The sequence below is a fragment of the Manacus vitellinus genome, unplaced genomic scaffold, assembly GCF_001715985.3.
Source record: "Manacus vitellinus isolate BGI_N305 unplaced genomic scaffold, ASM171598v3 scaffold_10_pilon, whole genome shotgun sequence".
NCBI lineage: Eukaryota > Metazoa > Chordata > Aves > Passeriformes > Pipridae > Manacus > Manacus vitellinus.
In genome coordinates, this window is record NW_021938838.1 from 17,995,729 (window position 1) to 18,020,703 (window position 24,975).

Genomic DNA, 24,975 nt, shown 5'->3' on the forward strand with positions numbered 1-24,975 from the left:
TAAAAATGGACTCTGAGAACATGTGAAACACTTGTTTATATTTGCTGTGTTTTGGGGTGGCTGAGTCAGACTGCACTGGGAATGTCTTTCTCCAAGGCTGAGGCTGCAAAGGAAAGCCAGGACTGAAAAAAACCCCAGAGGTGTATTTTTTAGTCACTGTCTTTTTCTTGTCTTTGGGGGTTTTTTTGTTTAATTCTCGCAAGAAAAAGGTTAAGCTACAAGAGAAGCTCTTCCATCTTCAATAACTTCTTGCTGAAAAATTACCACACGAAAAATGGTCAAATAAAAGTTCTTTTTTTCCCCCCTGCAGGTAAAGATAATAAAACATGTTAAAATTATAGTCTTAGTACAAGCATATGAAAAGGTAGGTATTTATTTCTTTTTTTGCATCTTTTACAAGGACTTTGACAATATTTTTCATTGCAATTCTGACATAGGGTTAAATAAGATAATGTTTTCATATCCTTCGACTTCAGCTCCCTCGTTTGGGGCTGGATATTATGTCATGTACTTCTGTGTTCTCTACAGCTGATAATTTTGAAATGAAGATTTATAATCTTTTTATCATTCCTGAAATGCCACACAGAGACTATTGAAATAGTTAATGTCAAAAAAAAAGAAAAAAAGAAGGGGGGGTGTCATATTATGGGGCTGACTTTGACCTCAAAATGAAGCATCACATTAACTCTACCCTGGAATTTCCAGACCAACAAAAAGAGGAAAAAACACATATGTAATCTTGATGAAAAGATAATGGAATATGTCATCTTTAATGCTGTGTTAAGTAAAGTTTTGCTTAGGATTTTTTTTTTAATTTGGTTTATTTGGTTTGTGCAGATGTTTTGCTTGCCTTTTCTTTCTGCATCAGAGCTTTATTCCACTTTGTATCTTCAGAGACAATAGGGGCAACATTGAAAATATGGTGTTTGAGTTTTTGCCTAAGCAGTTGGCTTCTTTAGTTAACCTGGAATGGGGATCTGGAGAGTTCCCACCTGTTCAAGAGATGACTAAACTCTCTGCAGTGACTTGACCTTAACTAGTCTGTGTTTCCTTATAAAATAGGAAAGCATTTTCATTTATGGTCTAATTTTAAGGGTTAATCTTTTTGGAATGCCTTGGTAAACTTATTAAAGGAGTTGCAATTCTACCAGCAATCCTTCTTTTCCTCAGCCACTGAAGGAAAAAAATAAACATTGATTTCAAGGATTCCAATGTTATTTTCTTCAAGGACAAGAGAAATGGCATTTTACAGCCGTGGGAAAAGACTCCTTCCCTCTCAAATAGGGATGGAGAGATAAGGATCTCACACAGATGAAGTGATAAGGAGTCCAAATTCCAGGGGACCAGAGAGGCAAACACTGTGCAGGCTGTTCCTATTTAAACACTGCAGTTTGAACCTTTTCAAATGCTATTTACCAATTAAATCGTAAAATGTAATTTTCAACTTTAATTCAGGAAATGGCAACGGCACAGTCTAGAAATAAAGCTTTTATTATCACTAGCCACTAATAATAAAGGTTAATATTTGTCAGGGTTGGTATTTATTGCTTTAAAGCATGTTCTGCTTTGACCAAGACTAAAGCAAATGAGGATCATCCTAACCAGCAGCTTTTAATTGCAGCTTAGCAGTATCTCAGAGGGGATACTTTCCATTCTAACCTCGCTGCTCACAGGTTACTTCATCAGAGCACCAGGCTGTTCCCTTGCATTTGCTCTTCTTTGAATTCCACCGTTCACAGATGTGCCCTGAGATGTGATCTCACTCCTGTCATCCTTAAAAGCATTTTTTTTTCCAAGTAATTGCAGGAATGCTGCAAGTGGAATTTAAGAAAATAGTCTTTTTTAACAGCTGTGGTGATGCCACTGGCTTGCAAGATTTTTGCATCTTGTGGGAGTCAACAGAAAATATTAGATGACTGTAGTTCCTAATGCCCACAGAGTAGATGGGATCTAAATACCCTTATTTTTCCCTACTCAGTTCTTGGTTACAGTGTAGTTGCTTTTGTCTCTGTGACAAATAAGCTTTTGAAAAGCTTTTCAGGTTTGCTAAAGGTTTTGTACTGGACCTGCACAGTCCTTAGTCTAAAGACAGATTTTTTGTTTGTCTCATGTATTTTTTAAGCTGTTCAGAGACTCTTGATAAACTTCTAAAGGCTGGGTATGGTTTTCTATCCAAAAGGTCACAAAAAATCAAGGAGTCTCTTCTTAAGGACGTTCTGAAGGAATTTTAATGGCCTCTGAAGAAAATTAGCTTGAGTATGTCACGCTGGTTTTCTTCAAAGATTTCAGTTTTTCCCAGTGTTTCAAAGCCTGATCAGAGTCAGCCATTCCTCTCATGCACAGCCAGCTCCTCACCTTTTTCCCTTTGAAGAACCAGGCCTGGCTTTGATCTCCTTTTTGAGTCCAAAACTCAGGTTGCATTCCACTGGCCTTTCACTAAGGAGGGATTTCCAGATAACACTGGCTTTGGAAGAGCATCTGCCCACCTCCAGCTGAGGAAGGAAGCAGTGAATACTCAAGCATCCCGTGGAGGTTGTGATGTTCTGTGCTACTTTTGGAGCTTCATTTTATTTTTACCAAATCCAGACATTTGAGGTATAAAACAATTTTAATTGATAAAATATCTCTCTCTCTCTGTTATACATCTGAACATGTGTTTATATAGGTATGTTGAAATAAATCTAGTACAGGAAAAAAACCATTCAGGGCTAAAAAAAAATCTGGAGAGCTCACTCACTGAGAAACCATATTTTTAAAGGTAAAGAAGCCTTCAAAGTGCATCTGCTTTTCTAAATTCAAGCAGGTTAACACTGTGGAATTTTTACCATACCGATTTACATTATATTTGTGGAGTAGGATGAGTGCTTAGAGCTCTCCTAAAATGGAAGAGTTAGGCCTGGCCAACCAAGGATTTGTAGTCCCAGGAGAAAAGCCCTTAGAACTCCTGATGTAACATAATGTGCCAGGATGAATTTCTCAGGGTGAAGAAGTCTTAGGAGGTTCTCTCTTCTGAGCTGCTGAAAGGCAATTTTCTGGCCTGGAAGAGAACAGCACCTTTCTGGCTTGAAATTAAAGAGGTAGGGAGAAAGAAAACAGCTGGGTTTAAATGACTTGTTAATGGGCAGGGGGAAGTTACCTGGAAACTGGAAATGATAAGGATGCCCCAATTCCCTGCCACTTTACAGGACATTAGAACACACCTTAATTTGACTGCTGAGTATCTGACTCTCCCTCATATTTACACAACAACTGAAGCACAGAAAATGAGATGCTCTGCTCTGCCAGTGGATTAAGAGGTAATGCTGATATATTTTAGCAGTAGTTGGCAAATGCACTGGAAGTACTGAGCTTTACTGCAGACTCTCCTGTGGTTTTGCTTTTGGAAAGGTGGTAGCAATGCTTGTTTTTTGAATATATAATCACATTATTTAATCATTTAATCCAAATGTTTTTCTAGGGAAAATTATGGTCAGATATCATGGACAGAACACACTCTGTCCATTCAGCAACGAAACCTCAACGTGACATCCAGAAATCCTGAATTGTTTTCTCAGTTTCTTGGTAGGAATGGAAGAATACTGCATGTTTTTATGTTGCCTTGGGAAAAGAAGCTGGAACTATTTCATGGGCTCAACTTACAGACTGGAAGATCCTGTAATTGGAAGGCAGGTGGAACATATGAGAATCAGGATGCTCTGTCATGGGTAGTCAAGGGAAAACAGCAAGTTGCTGATGTTGGGTAACAGAAAATGATAATCTGGCATGGGTAGAGCTTTTGTAGTAGAATAAAACAGTCACATAATTTCTTTAGTGTAGCATCTAAATTTAGTGTAGTATCTATGAAACAAGGCAAAGCTATGATTTAAAAATCTCATTATGTTCTGGGGGTTTAAGGTAGAGTTCTCTTCAATACCTGTTTAGCAACCAAGCAAAATTCCAACACGTTCACACTTGAATGGGTTTTGAAAGTCTTGCTTCTAGTTCTGAGGAATTACCAGTATGATAGTTTTTCCTCATGAAGCTGCTTATTTTTACAAACTCTTGAGACATATTCAAAAGGGCAATTAAAACCATGTAAATGGTTTTAATTTACCATATGTAAATAATCTGTATGTGCAGTTCGGAATTTGTATTTTCATACTCAGAGATGCTTATATTAAAAAACATGGTATGAGAGGCTTCATTTTCAAAATCTGCCTTCAAAAACATGACAAACTGTGGGTACAGCCATGCTGGATGCTCTTTCAGGGTCTCTGTAAGGACACCTGCAGACTGGAGCTTGTGTGGAAAGCAGGGGAGTGCATTGCCCGTGTTTGTGTTGCCTGTGTCTGACTTGTCTGAAGAGGTATTTCACACCTGACATTTCAAATCAGTTTGTAAAAAATTCAAGGAAGACAGGAGACAGAACTAGTTTAGCAACAGACCATTCCCCTGACAACCTCACATATTAACAAAGGGATTTAAGGCCATGTTTAAAAACAGTTTCTGGGTGCTATTTTGAGGCACAGAGTCCTAAAACAACCAAGCTGAAAAAGCCAGGGGAATGAAAGGATTTGAAGGTGGAGTTCTTGTTAAGTCTCTGCATGGAGACCTTGAGATAGTGGTGCTGTGAGATTGTGGTTCTGATAGTGCCTGAGTGACCTTGGGTGCTGAAGTTCTCTCTTGATGAGCCAGTAAGGTTGTTGCACTTGTTTTATTCCTGTCAAAGAAACAGGGCTTTAAAAACCCTACATCCACCCATCCCATCAAGGTGTGATAGATATGAGAGATAGATATGAGAGATATGAGAGATATAGATATGAGAGATTGAGAGATAGATATGAGAGATAGATATGAGAGATAGATGATATGAGAGATAGATATGAGAGAAGGTGCTCTCTCCACCCTGACCTGAATAATGCTATTCTGCTGAGTCATGGCCTTATCCTGAAGGAAAATACCACAGGAACCTTTCTGGACACAAACAGTATGTGTTCCTTTTGGTATTTAACTTGGTTTTCTGCTCTTTTCCTTAACTTTGGTCAAAGCCAATGAAATTCTTCATTATTTTTAATATTACACAACTATGAGAGTTATAGGTTTTTTGTACTGCTACAGTTTCCTGGAACCATTTAGGTTTTGTCATGAAAATGAAGCAAAAGCAAAAAGCTGATCCAGCAAGTTATAAGTAAATCCAAAATAAAGTTATTTCATACTAATAGATAGTACTACAAAGCTGATGTGCAAAATTGTGAAAAATCAGCATTTATGAAAGCTCAGACAAATAGGTATCAATAATCTAAAGGCTGTCACAGCTGCAGAGAATGCTCTGGAAAAAAGGTGGCTTTTGAAGCAGAAGGAACAAGACAATCTGGAGAACTGCACCCTGTGCTGGCAACTCATCCCCTTGGCAGAACTCCAGCAGGAGCTTCCCAACACCTGGGCTCCTGTAAACCTGTGGGGTGGACAGTTGTGCATTCAGGCACCACCAGTTATCAGGAGGATGCTTCAGTCCTGGCTGCTCCACAGTCAAATTTTATCCTGTTAACTGGTTACTTGTCTTTTCGTGTTAACTTAAAGCTGTATCACATTTTGTCTTAACAAGGAATAGCCTTTTCTTCAAGTATTAAAGTAATATTTCAGGCTAGATTTACCCTACTGATGGCACAGCTGGAGAATATGCTGTTGTCATTGGTATGACCTTAAAAATCCAGTCATTTTGAAGGGGGGAAATGTTCCATCATATCTTGTGTCGCTGAGAAAGTCAAATTCAGGCACTGAGTTCTCTTTTTTGGATGAGATGCAGATTCTTATCACTGAGACTCTTCTTGAAATTCATTTTTAGTAGGGGATGAAGTCTTCACATCACAATAGCTAAAATCATCTCTGTAAACTAGGTCCTTCTGAGAGCTTTCATCAAAGTGTGGCTCATGAGCTGTGCCAGCATTCCACATGGTGTTCTTCCTCAGGGATTTATGTAAGAGTTCTCTCATTCTCCTGTTTTCTTTGGTTGTGGCTTCCCAAATGATTTCAAGTTCCCCTTCTGTTTTCCTAGGGGAAAAAAAACGAAGAGAAATCCTAATTTTAACATTTCAGCAGAAGAGAATTACAGTATGTGGATAAGCAAATTAGAAATGGCCTGTATTTAAGCGCTTGAAATTACCTGATTAAAATTCATGCCTATTTTGCTTTTGAAAAAGCCCACTAAATGTAATGCTAGAGAGGATATGACCAGAAAAGAAACACTTGGACCCATGTAACAAGCTGGATCAAGTCTCAGCTAATGCCTCTTTGTTGCAGCCAAACAAAGGTGGGGTAAACTAGGAGGGGAGACAAAGCTAGAGGACAGTCCTTAAAGCATTACAACCTCACAGATTCATTTCTCTGATGCCCAAGCATAAATGAATGAATTGTTTAGCATCTTTCTCAAGAACAGGTTATTTTTTAAGCATGGAAGCCAACATGATTTAATAATACAGTGTATTCCAGCACAGGCTTTTTATTTTAGTAAGTTATGTTAGATCAAGGTTAAGCTCTTGGGTTTCCTCTGACTTATTTCTAGTATGTATCAAAGTACAAAAAAATAAGGATATCAAGATAATTGAGGTGGAAAGCAAAGCTGTTGCATGGAAAATGAGCACACAAATTTGAATACTATACAGACTAATACAGCCCCTTCAGGGCACTACCTGAAGCACTGGACAGAGCTACCCTTCTACACAAATTCTCCCCAATACCAGGCTCTAAAAATGAGAAACAAATCAATGCACAACATAAATGTGTTGAGAGCCCTTTGTGACTGATCACCCTGAGAATGAAGTGGTGAAAAGTGGCCCAGCCATAGTCGCTGCCCACTTTGTGTTTCACCTTATGACTTGATACACAGATGGAAGAAGAAAAAAAACCTCGTAGAGAAGGGCTTTAGATTATTCTTGCATATATTGCTTGGAATGAACTTTTGGTGGTGGAGGAGATCAGTAACCATTGAAAATGGAATTAAAGCAAAAGGCAGCAGGTGAAAGCAGTACAGGTGCTAAAAGTAGTCTAAGACTCTGCCCAAGAATGTGAGAGGCCACAGTTAATTAGTTGGACCTTTCCATTTCTGCCAAGTTGCTAAAAAGCTATTGAGAAGCAATCTCTCATTTTTAGAACACCAAAACTGTAGATGACTTTGCTCTCAGGAAGTATATTTCTCCTTGAGACAGGATGAGAGTGTCTAATATTTACCAGTGCTTGGAATATGCTTCAAAATGCTTTACAAAGGCAATTATCATTCCCCTCAGCCTACATCTGGGGAAGATGTCAGGCACAAAGACTGAATTTGCTACCCCAACTAGCAGGCCTCAGTGTCACCCATTGGTTGACCCTGGCTCTCTCTGTATTGTGATTTTGGAATGTTTTCAGCATCTTGTTTTCAAATGAACTTTCATATCTTGGTAGGTCAAGCTCCTGTTCCCTGTTGCCCCTGGTCTCCAACTGGAGTCTGCAGGCACTGTGCACAGCACCCTCATGGTCAACAATTAATACACAAGAGCTTAATCTGGTTTACTGTTACTGTAGTGCAGAACACTACCCAAGCTTTAGTTCATCCTCTAATTTCGAAAACCAAGACTTTTTTGAAGATGATGAAACTAAAGATCAGCAAGTTCTGAATTGCAGTTTAAGGCTGTCAGCATGCCTGACCAACAGGGTGCTCATCTTCAGTTCAAGTGAGTTTAGAAAAAACATTAGTTCAAAAAAACTGGTTTTAAAAGCGTCCACAATCTTCAAATTACTTGAGTAGCAAGGAAAACAGATGCCTTTAGAGACAGTGGTGTATCTGAACTCTTCTTGGAGGATTAGTTTTTAAACAGATCTGAGAGATGCAGAGCCAGTGAGCACTTGCTGACTTTGCTCTGGAGTGAGCAGTAACAGCATATTGTTGTACAGGAAGCACACACAGCACTCCACAGTCACAGGTGAGGCTTCTCAGTGTGGCTCAATATCCTGCTTCATAGTTCAGCTGGTTTTCAGGTGAGCTGAGGAGAAGCAGCTGCATCCCAAGTGCAGGTTTTGTCTCTGCATGGTGTTCATTCAAAAATTCTGACCCCACCAAAACCTAAAAATGCATCCAGCAGAATGGGCTAGGGAGGGGGTGTCTACATTCTTATTAGTCACAGCCTCCCTTCCCTTACAAACTTGGATTACAGAGCAGTTTGGTTACTACAGCTGCTGATGGTCTGGGCTTTTTTCTTGACACTAATATTTCCCTGCCCATACAGCCGGTTCACCTCTTCAAACAGAAGTCTTCACCACTTGGCATTTAAAACTAGATACATGCTCAGTTTAGATACATGTGCTGTTTCCAGATGTCTTCAGGCACAAAGCATTAAGTTTGTTTGTTATTAATGTAGGCTGTTATTACTTAAATATGTAAAAACAAAAATTCCATTCAACTCCAACCTAGCCAAAATGTAAGGCTCTATACCTTGTTGAGAGTAAACAAAATGCCAATGCTGTACTGATTGATGTTTGAGGATGAAAAAGTTAACAGAAGCAGGTTCTGAAAGCAGATTCTTCTTTACAAAAGACAGAGCTTTCTGCCCTTACTGAACTAAATTAATTCAGCCTTAATCTTATATTTGGGCTGCCGACTCAAGAACTAATTTTCATCTCTCCTGTGAGAGTTGATTTAAATATTCCTTATAACAAAGATCAACAATTTTTATCATGGTTACAATGTTATATGTCACCCCCCAGGTAAGACAGCTCCTCTCCCTTGCCTGTGCACAGCTGCAGAGGTTTTTTGCTGTTGACCCTCTCCCGAGGACAGCCTACGGCACTTTCACACCCACGTTTTCCAGCCAAAGCACAGCAGCTGTAACTATCTCCAAGGACTGTTTCTCTGCAGAAGACTTAGGCAATAAACTCTGACCTAGTAAACTCATAATAGTAAGTGTCCTGTGAAATAAGACTGGAAGTATTTATGACCCTGGTTTTTTAGGCATCATCAGTTTTTATATCTCAAACATGCAGCGCAGCTTATTTAAGGGAAGGTACGTGAGAATGGTGACTCTGAGGATTACTCAGCAAGACAGATGCAAAAGGAAACAAAAATCTTATGTGTAATCATGAGATTCCTTTCATTTCCTACTATTCTGAAAACTGGTGAGGAGTGTGGATGGGCAAGTGTTCAGCCTTTAGCAGAAGACTTTAGTTTATTTATAAACTAACACATATCTTGATTTATAGAACCCCCTCAGATCATCAAAGATTAGCCTCAGGTTGATACTCTTCTTAAGAAGAAGTCTTAAGAACAGCAGTTCCCCCCTGTGCCTCACTCACCTCTTCTGCTCCAGCACTTCATCCAGGGTTTCCTGCTTGTCTTGCAGCAGACGCTGGAGGTGCTTCATTTCCTGCTCATACCAAGCAGTCTTCCCAGCAAATTCCTTCTCCTGCTCAGTCATCTTGAGATTGATATCTCCAAGCTTCCCAGCTGCTTTCTTTTTATACACCTGTAAGGGGTAAAGATAATAGGGGAGATGGGATTGTGGGAGAAATAAGGACAAGTCACTACCAACAAAAGAAAGAGCTGGAGACACTGATTTGCAGTTTAATTTTACATCAGTCCTGCCCTGCTTAAATCTGTCAGGTGGGTTGCATTATGGATTTTTTTTTAACCTGTTTTTAATTCAAAGGTACTAAACTTCATTTTGTTCTGTATATAAAACTGGTGTGTACAGTGAATACCATGCTGTATGTTTGTCTTAGGAGTGAACAGAATTAGCTGCAAGGGTTTATTTTCCAAGATGCAAAGCTACACATTACAGCACCTGCTGCTTAGCACTTGTCCAACAGTCATATTTAGCAGTACATACCAAGAAAAAGTGCTTATGTTTTGTTAGTTGTTCAATATTAATACTAAGAGGAAGGAAAAGAATAGCTTTGTGTTTTAAACTAGCTTGCTGCTTCTCATAATAGTCCTTCTGTTCAGTGAGGCACAAGTGATTTTTTGCTTAATGGCTATAATAACCAAATTTATTGGTCCCATCTCAAAAATAAGAAATAATTTTTACACAGAATTATTTTGCTTTCTGAAATTACATCCCCATTAAATTGCATGAGGAACTGAAAAACTGTGGCTTGTGTACTGTTACCAATGTCTAGCTGCTGCTGCTCTTGACACAAAACAAATCCAATATTAGCTTTTTTTCTCATGATTACAAGCAGAATGTGACATTTCCTACAGGCTGTAGGACAGAGTTTTGGGATGGAAGCACCTCCTTTAGTAAAACTGTAAACTATTTAATAGTGAAGCTTTGAATATACTGCTATTTTTGTCTTGCTACTACAAAGTTTTACCTAAGGTGCTAATCACTAAGGTTTTATCTTCATCTGAATCAGAGCAGAAAGACTGAGTCTGCCTTTTAGAAGAATTAAAAAAAAAATTGGTCTTTTTAGGTATATGCTGTATATAAGGCTGTATAATCCCCTCCACAAACTGTTTCCTTTTTTAGCTCTTGTAAAATGTGCCCTCGTGGAGTTTATTTTTCTAGAGCTCATAGGACAATAATAAATAATAATATTTACCTAGAACATTAGTAATTCAATATTTAAGGATGACTTACACAGGGGGTTTTCCCTAGCTTTTCCCTGTCAGATCCAAGAAAAGAATTAGAAGCCTGCAAGTCAGCCAGTCACATCATTCAACTTTTTAGATTCCCAGAGAAGAGTCCAAAATGCAGAGTCAGGTGCTTGCACTGTAATGCTGTGGAAGGCTAAAGGAAAACAAGTTCCTTCTGAGCAGCAGGTTGCTCAGAGCCAGCAGAGGAAGGGCAGAGCACAGGGAAACAGCAGAACTTTCCCCTCTGCCAAGAAATTCTCCAGCTTTACTCAGGTCCAAGAGGGCCCTGAAATGCTCTCTCCAGGGAGGTGTCCATAATTAATAATTCAGAGAACTAGAGAGACCTTCTTATCACAGCAAAGGCTGATAAAGCAGCCAGTACGTTGGTGAAACCCATTTTTCATCTCGCGGTCATTGACCTCCCAGCTGCAGAGAGCTCTGGTTTAAGGTGAGTGTTGTGTTTTCAGCTGCACTCTGCCTGAGATGGTTCAAGCCTCTGGCTCCTGGAGGAGGCTCAGGGGAGACCTCATCTCTCTCTACAGCTCCCTGACAGGAGGTTGTAGCCTGGTGGGGGTTGGTCTCTTTTCCCAGGCAACGACCAGCAAGACAAGAGGGCTGGGTCTTAAGCTGTGCCAGGGGAGGTTTAGGTTGGATATTAGAAAGAATTTCTTTCCAGAGAGGGTGCTCAGCCATTGGAATGGGCTGCCCAGGGAGGTGGTGGATTCTCTGTCCCTGGAGGTTTTTAAGATAAGACTGGATGTGGCATCAGTGCCATGGGCTGGGAACCACGGCGGGGTTGGATCAAGGATTGGACTTGATGATCTTGGAGGTCCCTTCCAACCCAGCTGATTCTATGATTCTATGATTCCTCATCTCCCATAGCTGCCTCTTTTGGCTCTGCTCCTCCTTTGCCAACTGAAGCTGTGTGTAGAATGGCTGCAAAATCTGTGGGGCACAAAGGGCAAAAATGCACCATTTTCTTATTGCCTGAAACCAGATATGAGGGATACACAGCTCTGATCCTGCTCCTCTGGATGGATTATAACAACATCTATGGAAAATGCAGCCTGGGCAGGTCAGGGTGGTTCTGGGCACACTGACAGACGTGGCTGCTGGCACACACAGATCCTTTGAATTGTCCAAGATAACCTATTAATGTTCCTGGAAGTGAAGCAGGTAGCAGTAAACAGACTGGTGGAGATATCACCACCAGGAAGAGGCTGATAACACACATAGCTAGAAGTTGTAATATTTTCCTCTAGAGCTAGAAAGGCCCAAGGTCATGGCATCAAGCATAGAGTAAGCAAGGTGAGGAATGATCATGGATGCAGCTCTGGTACTGAAGAGGACATAACTTACACTCTTCTAAGTCATTTGGGGAAGGTGTACTCCTGGGCACCACAGCTCTGTTTCACCTCGAGTACTGAACTACAAACTGGCAGAGAATTCTGACTGCAGAGCCCACAAAACATGATTTGTACAGACAGAGGCTGCTGGCTATGGTACATGTAATGATCTGATCATTTTTTGAGGCAATAAAGCTATTTTCTGTCAATCATGTGTTGTTTTTCTCCAATCCTTTAACAGTAAAATTGGTATTGTCCATTCCAAAAGAGAGCAAAGGACCATATGAATGAAATCTCACTGCTCTTATAAGAAGTGCTATAATTCTCACAGAATAGCCCTGTAATGGGAACACTGATGGAATTTTTATTGTGTGCTACAGAACATTGCCAACTGTCTCCCATGGCACCTAAAAATACTTTCATTAAGATCACTGACAATTATCTTCAGGGCTGTGTAAAAAAATCACTTTAAAATATGTAATAAAGCTGTGTGTATTATTGACATGGGTTTGGGGCTTATTTTAGCAATAACCTGTTATTTAGCTTTAAAGATTTTCACAGTGATTTTGTCTTTAATAACAGACCTGCCAGACCTTGACTTAATTTGAGACTTCTCAATGAAAAAGAAAAACTACAGGATTTTATTAATTTTCTTTCTTCAAAAGAATTAATGAAAAAGTCTTCTGGACCAGAAGACCAGATCTATTTTATGTGCAAGGCAAGATGACCTGAGTTCAGAGGGAAGTGATCCAAAGGGAATGGAACTGCCAGCTTTTGGAACAACCTCTATCCTTAGGGTGTCTGATGTGTTTCCAGTGGAGAAGGGTTGTCCCACATAACCTTCCTTCTTTCCTCCCCTCAAATAACAATTGTAGTGATGTAAAAGAAGCCCCAGAAAATCTTTTGAGACACACACGGTGCATCTGACCTGTAAGTTTGGGATGAGCTGCTTCCTGATGCGACACGAGGCAACAAACTCAGCAGAAGGGAAACATAAGGAAACATAAGAAGCAGAAAAAAAGTCTAGTTGTGTCCAAAAAGTAGATTCACACTGTAGGCACTTGGAAGTAACTCAGAGATGTAGGCAGGAAACTTTTCTCTCCTCATACCCTGAGGACTCCATGCTCTGGTTCATATAATTTGTATTTCTTATCCTGTATCTTGAGGAAATAGCTGCAGGTGGCTAAAAGCCAAGGCCCAGTAACCTTTTGTGAGATAAGAAATAGCTAACACTCACATTATCAATGGCTGTGTCACCCTGGCGGGAAAACCAATGTGTTTTAAGTACTGTTATCACTGGAGACAGATTACACCTAAATACCTCAGGAGAGGTTTATCCTGAAACCCAAGATACAGGGCAGTTACCAAACATGTGATTTCTCGAAGCAGCAAGGAAATAAATTATACCAGCTTTTAGCAAAGTTCAATTAATACAACCAAAGAGAATATGACATTTGTAGGTGTTGTGTGACTGTTTAAGCCCTCTGCTTTACTGACAAAAATAAAGAATGAAAAGGTTTTGCTAGCAGATTAGTAGTACTTCTGTTAAATTGAAACAGCTGTGTTTAAGAACTTTATTTACAGACTTTTTTTCTGATTTCCATTAATAGTTGATGGGTTAAGGATTTTTTTAAATTTGGTTTTGCACTTAAAATTCGCTACAAGTAAATGTTCTTAATCTTATGCAAACCTCTTCTCCATCCCTTAGATACAGATCTATTAAATTGCATAAAATGTGTATTTAACAAGAATATAAGCCACTGTCTTGGTAGGGAAGATAGACATGAATGAGGGTGAAAAGTGTTAAAAACATTTTATGGCTGTATTAGTATAATTAGATAATTCTTTTAGGGCAGTGTTTCATGTATTTAGACATTTTATGAAGTGAAACTTTTGAAACATAAGTGTTTCAAATTTATATAATGCTGTTATACTGCAATTCCACACTGTGCTTTGCATTTGTTTAGAGAGTTGTAAAGATAACCCAGAATGTATTCTCTAACTGGGCTGCATGTTTGAACATCCCCTGAGTTTCTAAACCTCCCACCCTATGGCCACATGAAAGCACCTGATGGTAACTGTACACTTGAGATATGTTTTTCATTCTTCTGATTGGAACTGAAATGGACTTCAAGCTGAAGCATTAGTACAGCCTCAAAAAAGTGGGACTTGGGTCACAGTACAAAGCAAAACCAAAATACAAATAATCTTTAAGTATTTTTACAACTAGTCCTAGGTTCTCCAGCTGTAAATGCTGTGATCTGGCAGACATGCAATGCATGAACACAATGGTGAAAACTATATTGAGGATCTATTTTGCTTTTTAGAAACATTTTAAGATAATCTATAAGTCTTTCATAAAAACACTGACACAAATTAACTGTTGACTTTTCTCACCAGAAAACCCAAAACACAATAAATATTTAGCTTAGAAACACTGCTTACCTTAACCTTCTCTTCCAGTCTCCCTAAGCGTAGACTGCCTTCTATCATTTTATTGAGAACACCCTGCTTCTCATTTTCCAAACATCTGGCCTGCAACCACACAGTACATACATAACTAAATGTAACCATTATGTTAGAGCAGACAAAACACTGACACTGAGCAAGACACAGCAATTCCATTTTGAGCTCCCATAGTCTGAAGAACCAACACGGAAAACAAGTCCTGAAAATTATTCCTTAATGGCTGATTATTTAACAATTTTTCAACTGACTGTGAATACTGTGAAACAGTATTATTCTGAAAGGATACTAACACTGTAAACTCAACCTATTCTGTGTATTTTTCTACAGGTATATGTTTGTAGGGATCCCATTTTTCACTGTTTCATAGGCACTACATTCCCAGATGTAAAAAGTAAACCAAACAAAAATGCATAAGCTATGAACAGCGAAATAACTTTAAAACTGTAAGAGGCTTCAATTGTTAAATCCACTGAAAGCATTCAAAAGAGAAATAGCTTTTAGAATCAAAAATGTCTGACCACCTTGAACTACCCATATCACTGCAGAGACACATCTCCTTTCCCAGAAGTCAAAATTACCTGGCCCTGCTGGAGCCTGTGAACTTCGTGCTCAGTAAGTGATAGTTTGATTTACTGAGAGGCAGCTGAATCATACAATACAATACAAGGACAATTTTGACAGCTGCTAACTCAGGATTACAGTTCATCATCACTGTTCCACTATCAGAATTGATTTAAACAAATTTGTTGCTGCTCTGTTTTAGGCCATCACTGTTCCTGGAAATAGTAAGTTTAAGACTATCCCTTTATTTTTGGGGAGATGTGATTACTACAGATTTTCTTTTAACCCTCAATAAGAATATAGGCTAATTTTTTAGTGCTGTACCATTCTGCTGACCCTCTTCTTCTGGATGAAATCTGCATGAAATGCATTTCAATGATTTAATTCAATGAATGAATTAAAAAAGAGTAAGGCAAGGATTAACAGCTGTAGCTGAACTGAGTAAATAAACTAGACATTACTGAAGTTTGAGGTGGGGAATGATACTACATTTTAAACTTTGTCATAAGCAGTAGTGATTCTTCAGAATCATTAGGGTCTACCTCTAACTTTCTGTTTGTTTGCTTGTTTTCTAGGTCTTCCCACTAGAAAACCTTATCAGAGTACCTGCTAAAAGAAACCTGCAGTCTAACTTTCTGCTAAGATTCAGCAATTAAAAGTAGGAACGGGTTGTTTTGATACAACTTTATGAGGCACCAAAGTAAACTGGGTATTTTGAAGTCTTTTTCTATTTCAGTAGAAAAATTAGTCTGAATATCTCTCTGCTGTTGGCCCAGACACAGTGGATTCATAAAAAAAAAAAGCAAGACTTGGGCAATCTAAGTCACAAATCAAGATCTAAGAATCAATTCCCCTAATTACTAAGAGACATTTGTGCCCAGTTGTAAAATCCTGAAGCCTAATTTGTACTGGACAAGGATTTGAGTTGGGTCACCATAGTCCCTCTTGCAGAATTAGGAATGAACTGCTCTTTTGTACCCAATACTGATGACAACCTTTGTGTACAACTTGAACAACAGAAGACAAAAAAGCTTTGACAAAGTTTTGTGAAACAGTTTCAGGACCAATTTGAAGACAGAGGACCAATATGTCAAATTGAAATTGTTTCCAAGATCTTGTAAAGGAAAGAAAATGTGCTTATGAAAAGCCCAGTAACCTCCATGCCAGACACTTCCACTAAAGAGAAGTTGTTCCAAAACTCTCAATTAGCCTGTTAAAATGACTGCTAACCAATAAAATGCAATACCACCAAGTGTATCCCCAGAGAAGGTCCATAGAGACCATTTCAAAGATAATACCTTACCTTTAGATTAAGAGACCTGTATTAAAATCTGAAGATTGCAAGCTACTTTTACATACATGTAGCTCAACACCACTCTCTAAAATTAAGTTTAAAAAAGTCTTACAAGCTTGATATAGAACACTGCCATCCCTAATGCTCATGTGAATTAAGGCTGAATTATGTTAACTCCAGAAATAAGGGTAGTAGCTTTTAGTCACTCTTCTAGAAAAAAATCTTTTGCTGTTCCCATCCTATTTGCTAAAGTCTACTTAAATAGCTAAATCCTTAAACTGAAATTATAGTTTTCTTTTTTGATAATTCAGATTAACAGCAAGTTGTGCCAGTAGGATGATAATAGTGTGAAATATCAATTAATATTAATTATTTCAAGGTAATTACCAAAGATACAAGGTGATCACGTTCCTGAGCCATCTTCTCCACCAGACCAGTAAGGTTTGTTAGGTAATAATGGGCTACAACTTCTTTTTCCATCACTTCCTCCAGCTGCAGTTGTAAAACACGTATTTTCTTCTTTAGTCGCCTAAAGATTGGGAATTAATAATGGCATTAAAAACTTGCATCACATGTGCAAATCAACATGCACAAGTCTCAAACAATCAACCATGCTGCTAAAAATGCACTGGCTCACAATATTTGCAGTGCCAAAAGTACCATGTCCCACTTTTGGGGCTGTTTTTCTTTGCAATATGTTGTCTGGATAACAGTAACAATGATTCAAAAGAACAGTTTGTGCAATGGCTACAAGCTCGTAATCCTTAAGAAATACAACAATAATACTGTTTTTATTTTTTAAAGTATTGTGACCCCATCTCTGAACCAACTGGGTGCATGAGAAGGTTTGCAAATAGTGTAAGGCCTTATTTCCAGTACATGAATGATTCATTGCTATAGCTGTTACTCACACTACTAACTACTACAGTAAAGAAATATTCTCAATGTGCATGTAGTCACAGAAAAGTGAGCATGAACACATACAAAGATATGTTTAGGAAACATGTTTTTTCTGCAGTAGGTAGAAAACACTCACTATGGGAAGCCAGACAATTTTACAGATATTTCTGCTGTTATTGTTAGAAATACAAGTATTTCTGTACAAGAAAATGAGACTCTGGTGCGACCTGTTTGCCTTCTGTGTCACTTCCATTTCAGTTTGTAGGGCCTTGTTGTCAGCCAGGCAGCTGTTTTTCTCCAGGAGCAGTTTCTGGTTCTCAGCTCTCAGTGATGTGACCCTTCCCATCACATCTTCCACCTCACAGCGCTTCTTCTCCTGCTCCTCCTGCAACCGTCTGCAAAATCCAACAGCACAGGACAGGGGTCATGGACAGACCTTCCTCACTAAAAAGCTAAATTACAGGAAGATCACCCTGTTCAAGGTATGAAAGATACACTGAGAATGCTTAATGTTCAGTGGTGACATCAGACAGGTATGACATTCTCAAATCATGAATTATTTAAATAATTCATTCTGACTGCACTTCATTTAAATTATAAAAATATGCAGCCAAATGTATTCCTTTTTTTTTTTTTTTTCCAAAGATGTTACTAGCAATGCCAAAATACAAAGTCTGAGAACTTCCCAGGACACAAAACAGCAATTTGCACTATCCAAAGGCTTGGAAGCAAATAAATTTACAGAATGCCTTCAGGGAAACATTACTCTGCAGGCAGTGCATGGCAGCACTTTGGAGTTCTGCTGTTTCCTGTTATTTCTATATTGTAAAGACTGCAGAAACTCAGAACTCCTGGTTTAGAGTTTCAGGATCCTTTAGACATGTTCCCAAAGATGGGGACGAAAGAATGAAAACATTTAATTTATAGCATTGATAGAAATAAATAGATTTGACAAAAATGATATATTTAATGCCTCCTCTTCTACTATTTAAGACAGTACAATTAGCAGTATGTACTCTATGGTAGGAACACTCCTACCCATGTTTCTATATCGGGGATATCCTTTGGTAAATTTAAATGTCCCTAAAAACCAAGAGAGTATTTTTTAAATACTTCTTTCCCTTTCTTTGTACTTTGGTAATTGCCTTCCTGGATTACCAGCAGAAGTTTCCACTGGCCTCCTACCTCCAGACTGCAGCTCTGTTCATGCCCATGCTTTGCAGAACTGTTTCTCCATGCACCACACGTAAATTCATACCTGTTTAAATCATTCACCAAAGCCAAGTGCTCCTCTGCTGCTATTCTGCTCTTCACTCTGGCTTTCAGCTCTTCACAAGTAGAACATAAAGCTTCTAACTGCTTCTGGTACTCTGCTATCTCTTCTTCTTGGCTTTGTTTCTTCCCTTCTAAGATTACTATCTGTTTGGTCAGCTTTGAAGCTTTTGGGAGGGGAAAAAAAAAACCAACTGGGTATAACAGAACTAATTCAATCACCTAGTGAAACTCCAACTAAACCATTAATATGTTAATTCCTAGTTGTTCATAGCATTATGGAACAGCAGATTTGTCAGTTTGTTTGTATTTTATTTTTTGTTGTCTCAAGCAACTTGTTTTGGTAAAATGCTGAAACTTCAAGACTGCTTCTTTTCTGAGCTGTAGGAACACTGAAATGTCATTTTACACTGAAAATTCTCATTCAGTTTAAAGTGCTCTTAAATTACAAAAATGAATGTTTTGATATTAACAGCTCTTGCCACTTTTTCAGAAGAAGTCAAAATGTTATTTAGTGGCAATAGGTGACACTGACATTCTTTTCAGGATCAGTTGACATCCAGAGCTTGATCTCATATTAATGTCACCAACATTCAGCAATGTCTTTTAGGTACATATAAAGTTGCAAAAAAACCCCAACCAAACAAAAGCAAGACCTCCCAAAAATGACAACAATAGAAAATAAACAAAAAACCCCACAAAAAACCCCCAAACCTGTAGTACCACCCTTAGTGTAGTTCAAATGACTGGCAACTCAAGCACTTTACCTTCTTGCACATGCTGCCTGTGACTGTCTTTTGCTTTAGCTTGTTGGATTTTGAGCTGCTCCATCAACAGTCCATTTTCTTCCAAGACCAGCTTGGCCTGAGTTTGTAGCTGCTGCCTGCAAAGATAACCAGCTTGTAAATAAAATATAACTCAAATGTTAGCTTATGTCTCCATTGACGTTCAACGGTGTTAAAAATCATATTTGCACCTCATTAAAGAACAAAGTGAAAACCCTTACTGGAAGCAATGTCAGGACCTACAGTAAGCTTACTGGAGACAGGAACTCACAACCATCAAAATGTAATTTATTTTAAATAATGTTTAAAACCTTTGAGTAACAAAAGCAAAAAATCCCTACAGAAAGAAGGAAAAATCAGTATGTGTGCATTAGGAGTGTAGCACCCTAGAATGGATAAGGTTTGAAGGGATTTCCAACTTCAGGAGGTCACCCTGGAGACAGCATCATAACTAGTAACTGAAGCAGATTTGTTATCAAAACATGATAAAATCTTGGATAGCATTTGGATTTACTTGGCTTTGACCTCTAGAAAAATACTGCCAGTGAGCTTTATGAGCCTGTGAGGAAGATGGGCATTTAAAATGAACTCTCCTGATCAGAGAACTCAACTCTCTGCTTTTTAACTTGTATTAATTCAGCCTTTAAGAAAAACAATACCAGTCTTTCTGATGTTAAAAAAAAGCTTAAGAAAGTATTTGCTGTTCTAGTAAGAGTTTAAAAAGTTGAGGAGTATTAGCCAAAGTGTGTTTTGCAATTTGTGGACAGTATATAAGCAGCCAAGGACACATAAAATATCCACAGTATTTTATTAAAGCACCTGTGCAACACTTTGACCCCTTAATAACAACCTACTTAGCAAAATCTATGCAGAACTAACACCTGTAATTCTGCCTCGAGCAGGTGCTCATTGAAAGTCAGTCTGTGCTCTTGGGTCAATCTGCAGAAAGACTTCAGAGTGGAAGAGACAGCTGGAGTCAAAATGCTCCTCATGTAGACACGGACCCACCTGAGCCCTTCCACAGCTACCACCTGTGCCATGGGTGCAGGAAGAATTGTTATGTTCACTCACAGGGGATGCTGTTCCAAAAACTGTTACTCTGGTTAGGAACTATCTTCCAATTTCCACTTCAAGTTTGTTCATGGTGAATGAATACCCAGTTATTGTTCTAGTAACACTGCCCTGAGTCCCATAACAAAATTCTTTGTACACTCCATGTCTCCTGTTCCTGCTGCTCCCAGAGAGCAACACTGTCCTTCCTCAGCCTTAGTTCTGAAGTGAGAAAGGCCCATGTGCCTTAGCTCCAAATAAAAGAGGCTCTCCACCCTTTCAGCTTTGATACTCTGCACCTAAACCTGTGACCAGGACTCTCCAGAGATTTCCATACAGTTGTGTTGATCCTGCCCAACCTCTACTGGGAGGACTTATTCTAAAATAGCCCAGAACTGCACTACCTTTCTTTTTCTTTCTAGCTGTTGCCTTAAAAAGCTCACAATCATCTTGCAATGAACCAGTACAAACAGTCTCTTCTCCATCTCAGCCACCAGCAGATGAATGTCTCACTTAGGTAAATTGTTCTTAAGTCTCAAGTATTTTCTACTACTTAACTTCATTACATTTGCATTGTTTCATTTCTCAAGAATATTGAATTCTTCTAATGCCACACCGTTGCCATTTTATATTAACAGAAAACTGATGTCACTGGCACACTGTAAAAGCATGTAACCTTCAAAATCTGGGACAGAATGACATGGGCTTCAGGTGCAAAACTGCACATTCATATTGAATCTTTACTCCAAAATGATTCCAGGTATTGCACATCAGCACTGTTCCATCAAGGCAATCTGACCCTATTACCCCTTCAGCAAAACAATTTGCCTGAAGGGAAAAAAATTTTTCCTTAGAATCTGTAATATTCAAAGTTTGCATGCAATAAGCAAAATAATTAGTAACTTTTAAATGAATTTCCAGTAATATAACTTGCCATTCTGTAGAGGTAATGAAGTTATTTTTATTTAATCGCTCATGCAGGTCTTCATTCTCCTTCACCAACTCTTCAACTCGTGCTTTAAAATTCTTCATATCCTCCTGGAAGACAAAGGATTTCACATAAAGTTCTTTAGAGGTAAGTATTTTGTTTTAATTTTTACATCAAAAAAAATCTTTATAAACATATATGTTTCTAATTCCTGACTTAATAGCATATTATTTCACAACTCACTCATCTCTAATTCAGATGTGCATATTTTATTTCTAAATTGTTTCATCAATCTAGCAATAGCTGATTAAAAAGAATGCTGATATTTGATTTGTGCCACATTTTTGCAAGTCGTAGATCCTTAAAATAAGTATTTAAAAAACTGAATTCTGGAAATTACTGGATGACACTATACATTTTTAGAAGGAATGACATGGATTTGAATATGGTAGGACAAGACAGAGAATTTACAGTAATAAAATCCTTGGTGTTTTCTGCTCATTTTATGGTTTAATTTTTTGAAGGAAATAAATCTATTTTTAAAGCCTATGGAAGTTCTGTTTTCATACCCACAAGCAGGTGGAAGAGAAGCTCTACAGAGCACTGAATCCCCATTATGGATGACAGCAGTAAATTCTTTCTACCACTGTGTTTATGATTTACTCTGTTCTTAGAGCCCATCTTCCACCTCTCAGTGTAGTGCCCACTTCTGAAGCTGAACAGGCTGACAAAAACAAGCAAGTCAAGAAGGATGAGACACAATAACTATGCATGGAAAAGTAAAACAAAGTCACTTCAAATTTTAAGCAGAAAAGAGCATTGACAAATCCCTTCAAAAAATTTCAGTCATATATTTCCACTTTAGTGTGTATTTTAAATGGCAACTTGCCTCATGTTCAAGAATAAAATCTTCCTTTTCTCTTATTCTGTCTTCATAAGCCAACAGAAGAGGTGACAAATACTTCATATCCAACTTAAAAGAAAATTAAAAAAAAATCAATAAATAGAAATTAATTACAAAAACTAATCTCCTCTGTATTTTTTTACTTCTCCTGCTATAGATTGTTAGTTTTAAAAGCTGTGAACAGTTTTTGTATATGACTTGCTGACAAAAGGGCAGTTGGACACTATATTGGCACACTTCACTAAAAAGCAGCTCTAACAGCAGAATGTGGCTGCAAATGAATACAAACCAAAACTGAAACACTACAGTGATTATCACTAATTAAAAAATGATCCCAGATTCATTAGTAAGTGGGAAAGAAATTTCTACTTTCTCAAACCTGCATTTTTAAAACTAAATAGCACGTGATTACTGGCTATTATGGCTAGAAAGACAGAGCAGGAGGATTTTCCTGTACAATACAGTTCTGAAAAACAATGAGGAAGGGAAATGTAAGATCTGATCAGCATTTCAAGGAGAAATTCTTTTACCTATTACAAATGCATTGAATCTCACAGACTATTTGCCTTCTCCTTGCCAGAAATTCATAGGCTATCATCAGAATCACTGAAACATTCTATTTTCTTTTAGTATCATCTTAAAAATAATAACAGCAGAAGATTGACAGTTAAGGAGATTAACAATTAAGCAGTAGAACTTGGGAGACCTTGAAGCAAACTATATGCTAGACAGTGGTAAGTGAAGAAGGTATTTATATAGAATATATAGAATATTTATAATATTTTATTAATTTGTGATAGTTCAGCAAAGTAAGTAAATAATATCCTGAATGTTTTGTTTCCAGTAAAGAAATTCTACAATTTTACTTAGAAAGGAATAAACAGAGAAGTGAAAATACTATTTGACTTACCAGCCATGGTGGTGGTGGTCCTTTCATGGGTAAGCTTTTCAGCTTTACATGCTAGAGCAGATTTTTAAAAAGATACTGATATTATTTCCTGCTTTTTGAAGCACCAACTGCAGTCACAACAAAGCTTATGTTTCTAATTACACGTGTTGCACATCTTATACACACTCAAAGTCAACAAAACTGGAAGTTCAGTATCTTACTAACACAGGAGAATACTACTGACTTCTTGAAGTTAGACTTAATGATAAAGGCTTATTTTAAATCTCAGGAAAAGCCTGTGCAATTTGTAGACTTTCTAATAAACTCGGAGAAAATAAAACCCTCAAAAAATAAATAACAATGGGACAATTTAGTAGAAACTGCCTTTATAACCAAGACTCTCACCTCTTCTTGGGACAATGACCTGAATTTAGTTTGATAGCGACTTAATTCTACATTTAAACGATGGACCACCATTTTCAAAGCATCGTTTTCATCTACCAGTTCTTGTGCTTGTTGTCTGAGAGAAAGTAATTCTGTTGCCTCCTCTGTTAAAACAAATATCCAACAAGAAAGTTCAATCAAAACTCATGAAATGTTCACAACAATTTGCTAATTGTAATGAAAAAAAATTAATTTCAATAAACTAGAATCATAAGAGAACTTATCTCAAAATACAGTTATGGAATAATCCCATGAAAAATTATAATAAAAAACCCAACCACCAAGTATTTTTTTTTCATGGTAAGTATTCCTTGACAAAATTTCTACAAATGTAGAAAACTTTCCAAAAGTTTGGAAACTACTTCTGCACAGATACTTGCCTAAATCAATGACTTGAAAGCTACTACTACAGGAACAGGTTGTAAGAAATCAGAAAAATCACACCAGATAGCTACAGAATGGCTTGTGTCTTTCTCCCACCTTCTCTATGTGAGTCCTCTGCAGTTTCTTTAAGCCTTCTGTTTTCTTGTTCTAGTTTCTTCAGCTTTAACTGCTGTTCTTCCATTTGCTGTTTTGTTTCCTCCAGCTGCTGCACCACAGCCTGGTATGCCTTGCTCAGAGACCAGTTCTCTTGTTTTAGTTCTCTGAACTTTTCTTTAGTCATATTTTCCCTTGCTTGCCTTGTCCGAACAGACACATCTGCAGTGGCAAAGCCCAAGGCATTTAAATGGTATTCAGACCAGAATATGAGTTTCAGCAAATTACAATCAGTTTTTTCCAATATCAGCATGATGTATGAGTGATACTTTATAAGATATAACTCAGCTCATGGCTCCCAAAAGATAAGGTCAGAAAGAATTAAGAAAAGTAGGTTTGGAGAGAGCTGTGGAGTGGCTGCAAGCTCCCACCTTTTCTCTCAGACACTGAAAACATTCCTTCTTTAATTGGGAAAGAAAGTGTCAGCAGATCTCTCTCTCCCAAGCATCAGTGACTAGAGAGATGAGACAAAAATGTTCACTGCATGGACTAGTCAGTCTTCTTGATCCCTTCTTATTTTCATCACCTATACACTGAAAGCTTTACCTTTCTTCCCACAGTTTCAATGATCTGTTACTGAAAAGAATTACTTAACAATCCTTACAAAAGTAAAATGTCAGATTATCTGCAAAACCGTGGATACACTGTTGCATCAGTAATAATGGCTCACACTTCCAAGTTTTCCTTGCCATCTGTATGGGATAAACAGGTGACCTACTAAAATGAATTTTAGCCTTGCCAGTATAACCTAATAGCCCACAGGCATCAGTGTAACTCAGCACAGGACAGCTCCTTAGAATAAGATTTATCTGAAGCCAAATAAAGAGCTATCCCTTGTTATTGAGGAAGGCAGCCCATGGGTCTTGTGTGTGTTCACCAGTTCAGCTGCAATGACACACTTAATAATGGTGACACCCTCCAGGGTAGATTAAATTTAGGGTATTGGAGAGGTCCAGCATGACTTTATTACATCATTTCACAATCATTTACTTTAGACTTCAAAAGTCACTCAGA

The 24,975-nt window shown here is 38.1% G+C and overlaps 1 protein-coding gene across 2 annotated transcripts in view; it reads right to left on the reverse strand.

Moving 5' to 3' along the window:
- Window positions 1-4,831: 4,831 nt before the first annotated feature.
- The window catches only part of CEP89 (centrosomal protein 89), a 28,420-nt gene continuing 8,276 nt past the window's right edge, over window positions 4,832-24,975 (reverse strand). For both annotated transcript variants that reach the window (XM_029965585.1, XM_029965584.1), the window contains exons 8-19: window positions 23,905-24,123; window positions 23,386-23,528; window positions 23,002-23,052; window positions 22,077-22,160; window positions 21,194-21,297; window positions 19,192-19,307; window positions 18,411-18,591; window positions 17,380-17,547; window positions 16,640-16,781; window positions 14,374-14,463; window positions 9,304-9,473; window positions 4,832-6,030 (exon numbers count right to left, since the gene is read on the reverse strand). In XM_029965585.1, the coding sequence (XP_029821445.1) occupies window positions 5,793-6,030; window positions 9,304-9,473; window positions 14,374-14,463; window positions 16,640-16,781; window positions 17,380-17,547; window positions 18,411-18,591; window positions 19,192-19,307; window positions 21,194-21,297; window positions 22,077-22,160; window positions 23,002-23,052; window positions 23,386-23,528; window positions 23,905-24,123 (1,706 nt within the window). In that variant the 3' untranslated portion in view covers window positions 4,832-5,792. The remainder of the gene's footprint in view (window positions 6,031-9,303; window positions 9,474-14,373; window positions 14,464-16,639; window positions 16,782-17,379; window positions 17,548-18,410; window positions 18,592-19,191; window positions 19,308-21,193; window positions 21,298-22,076; window positions 22,161-23,001; window positions 23,053-23,385; window positions 23,529-23,904; window positions 24,124-24,975) is intronic.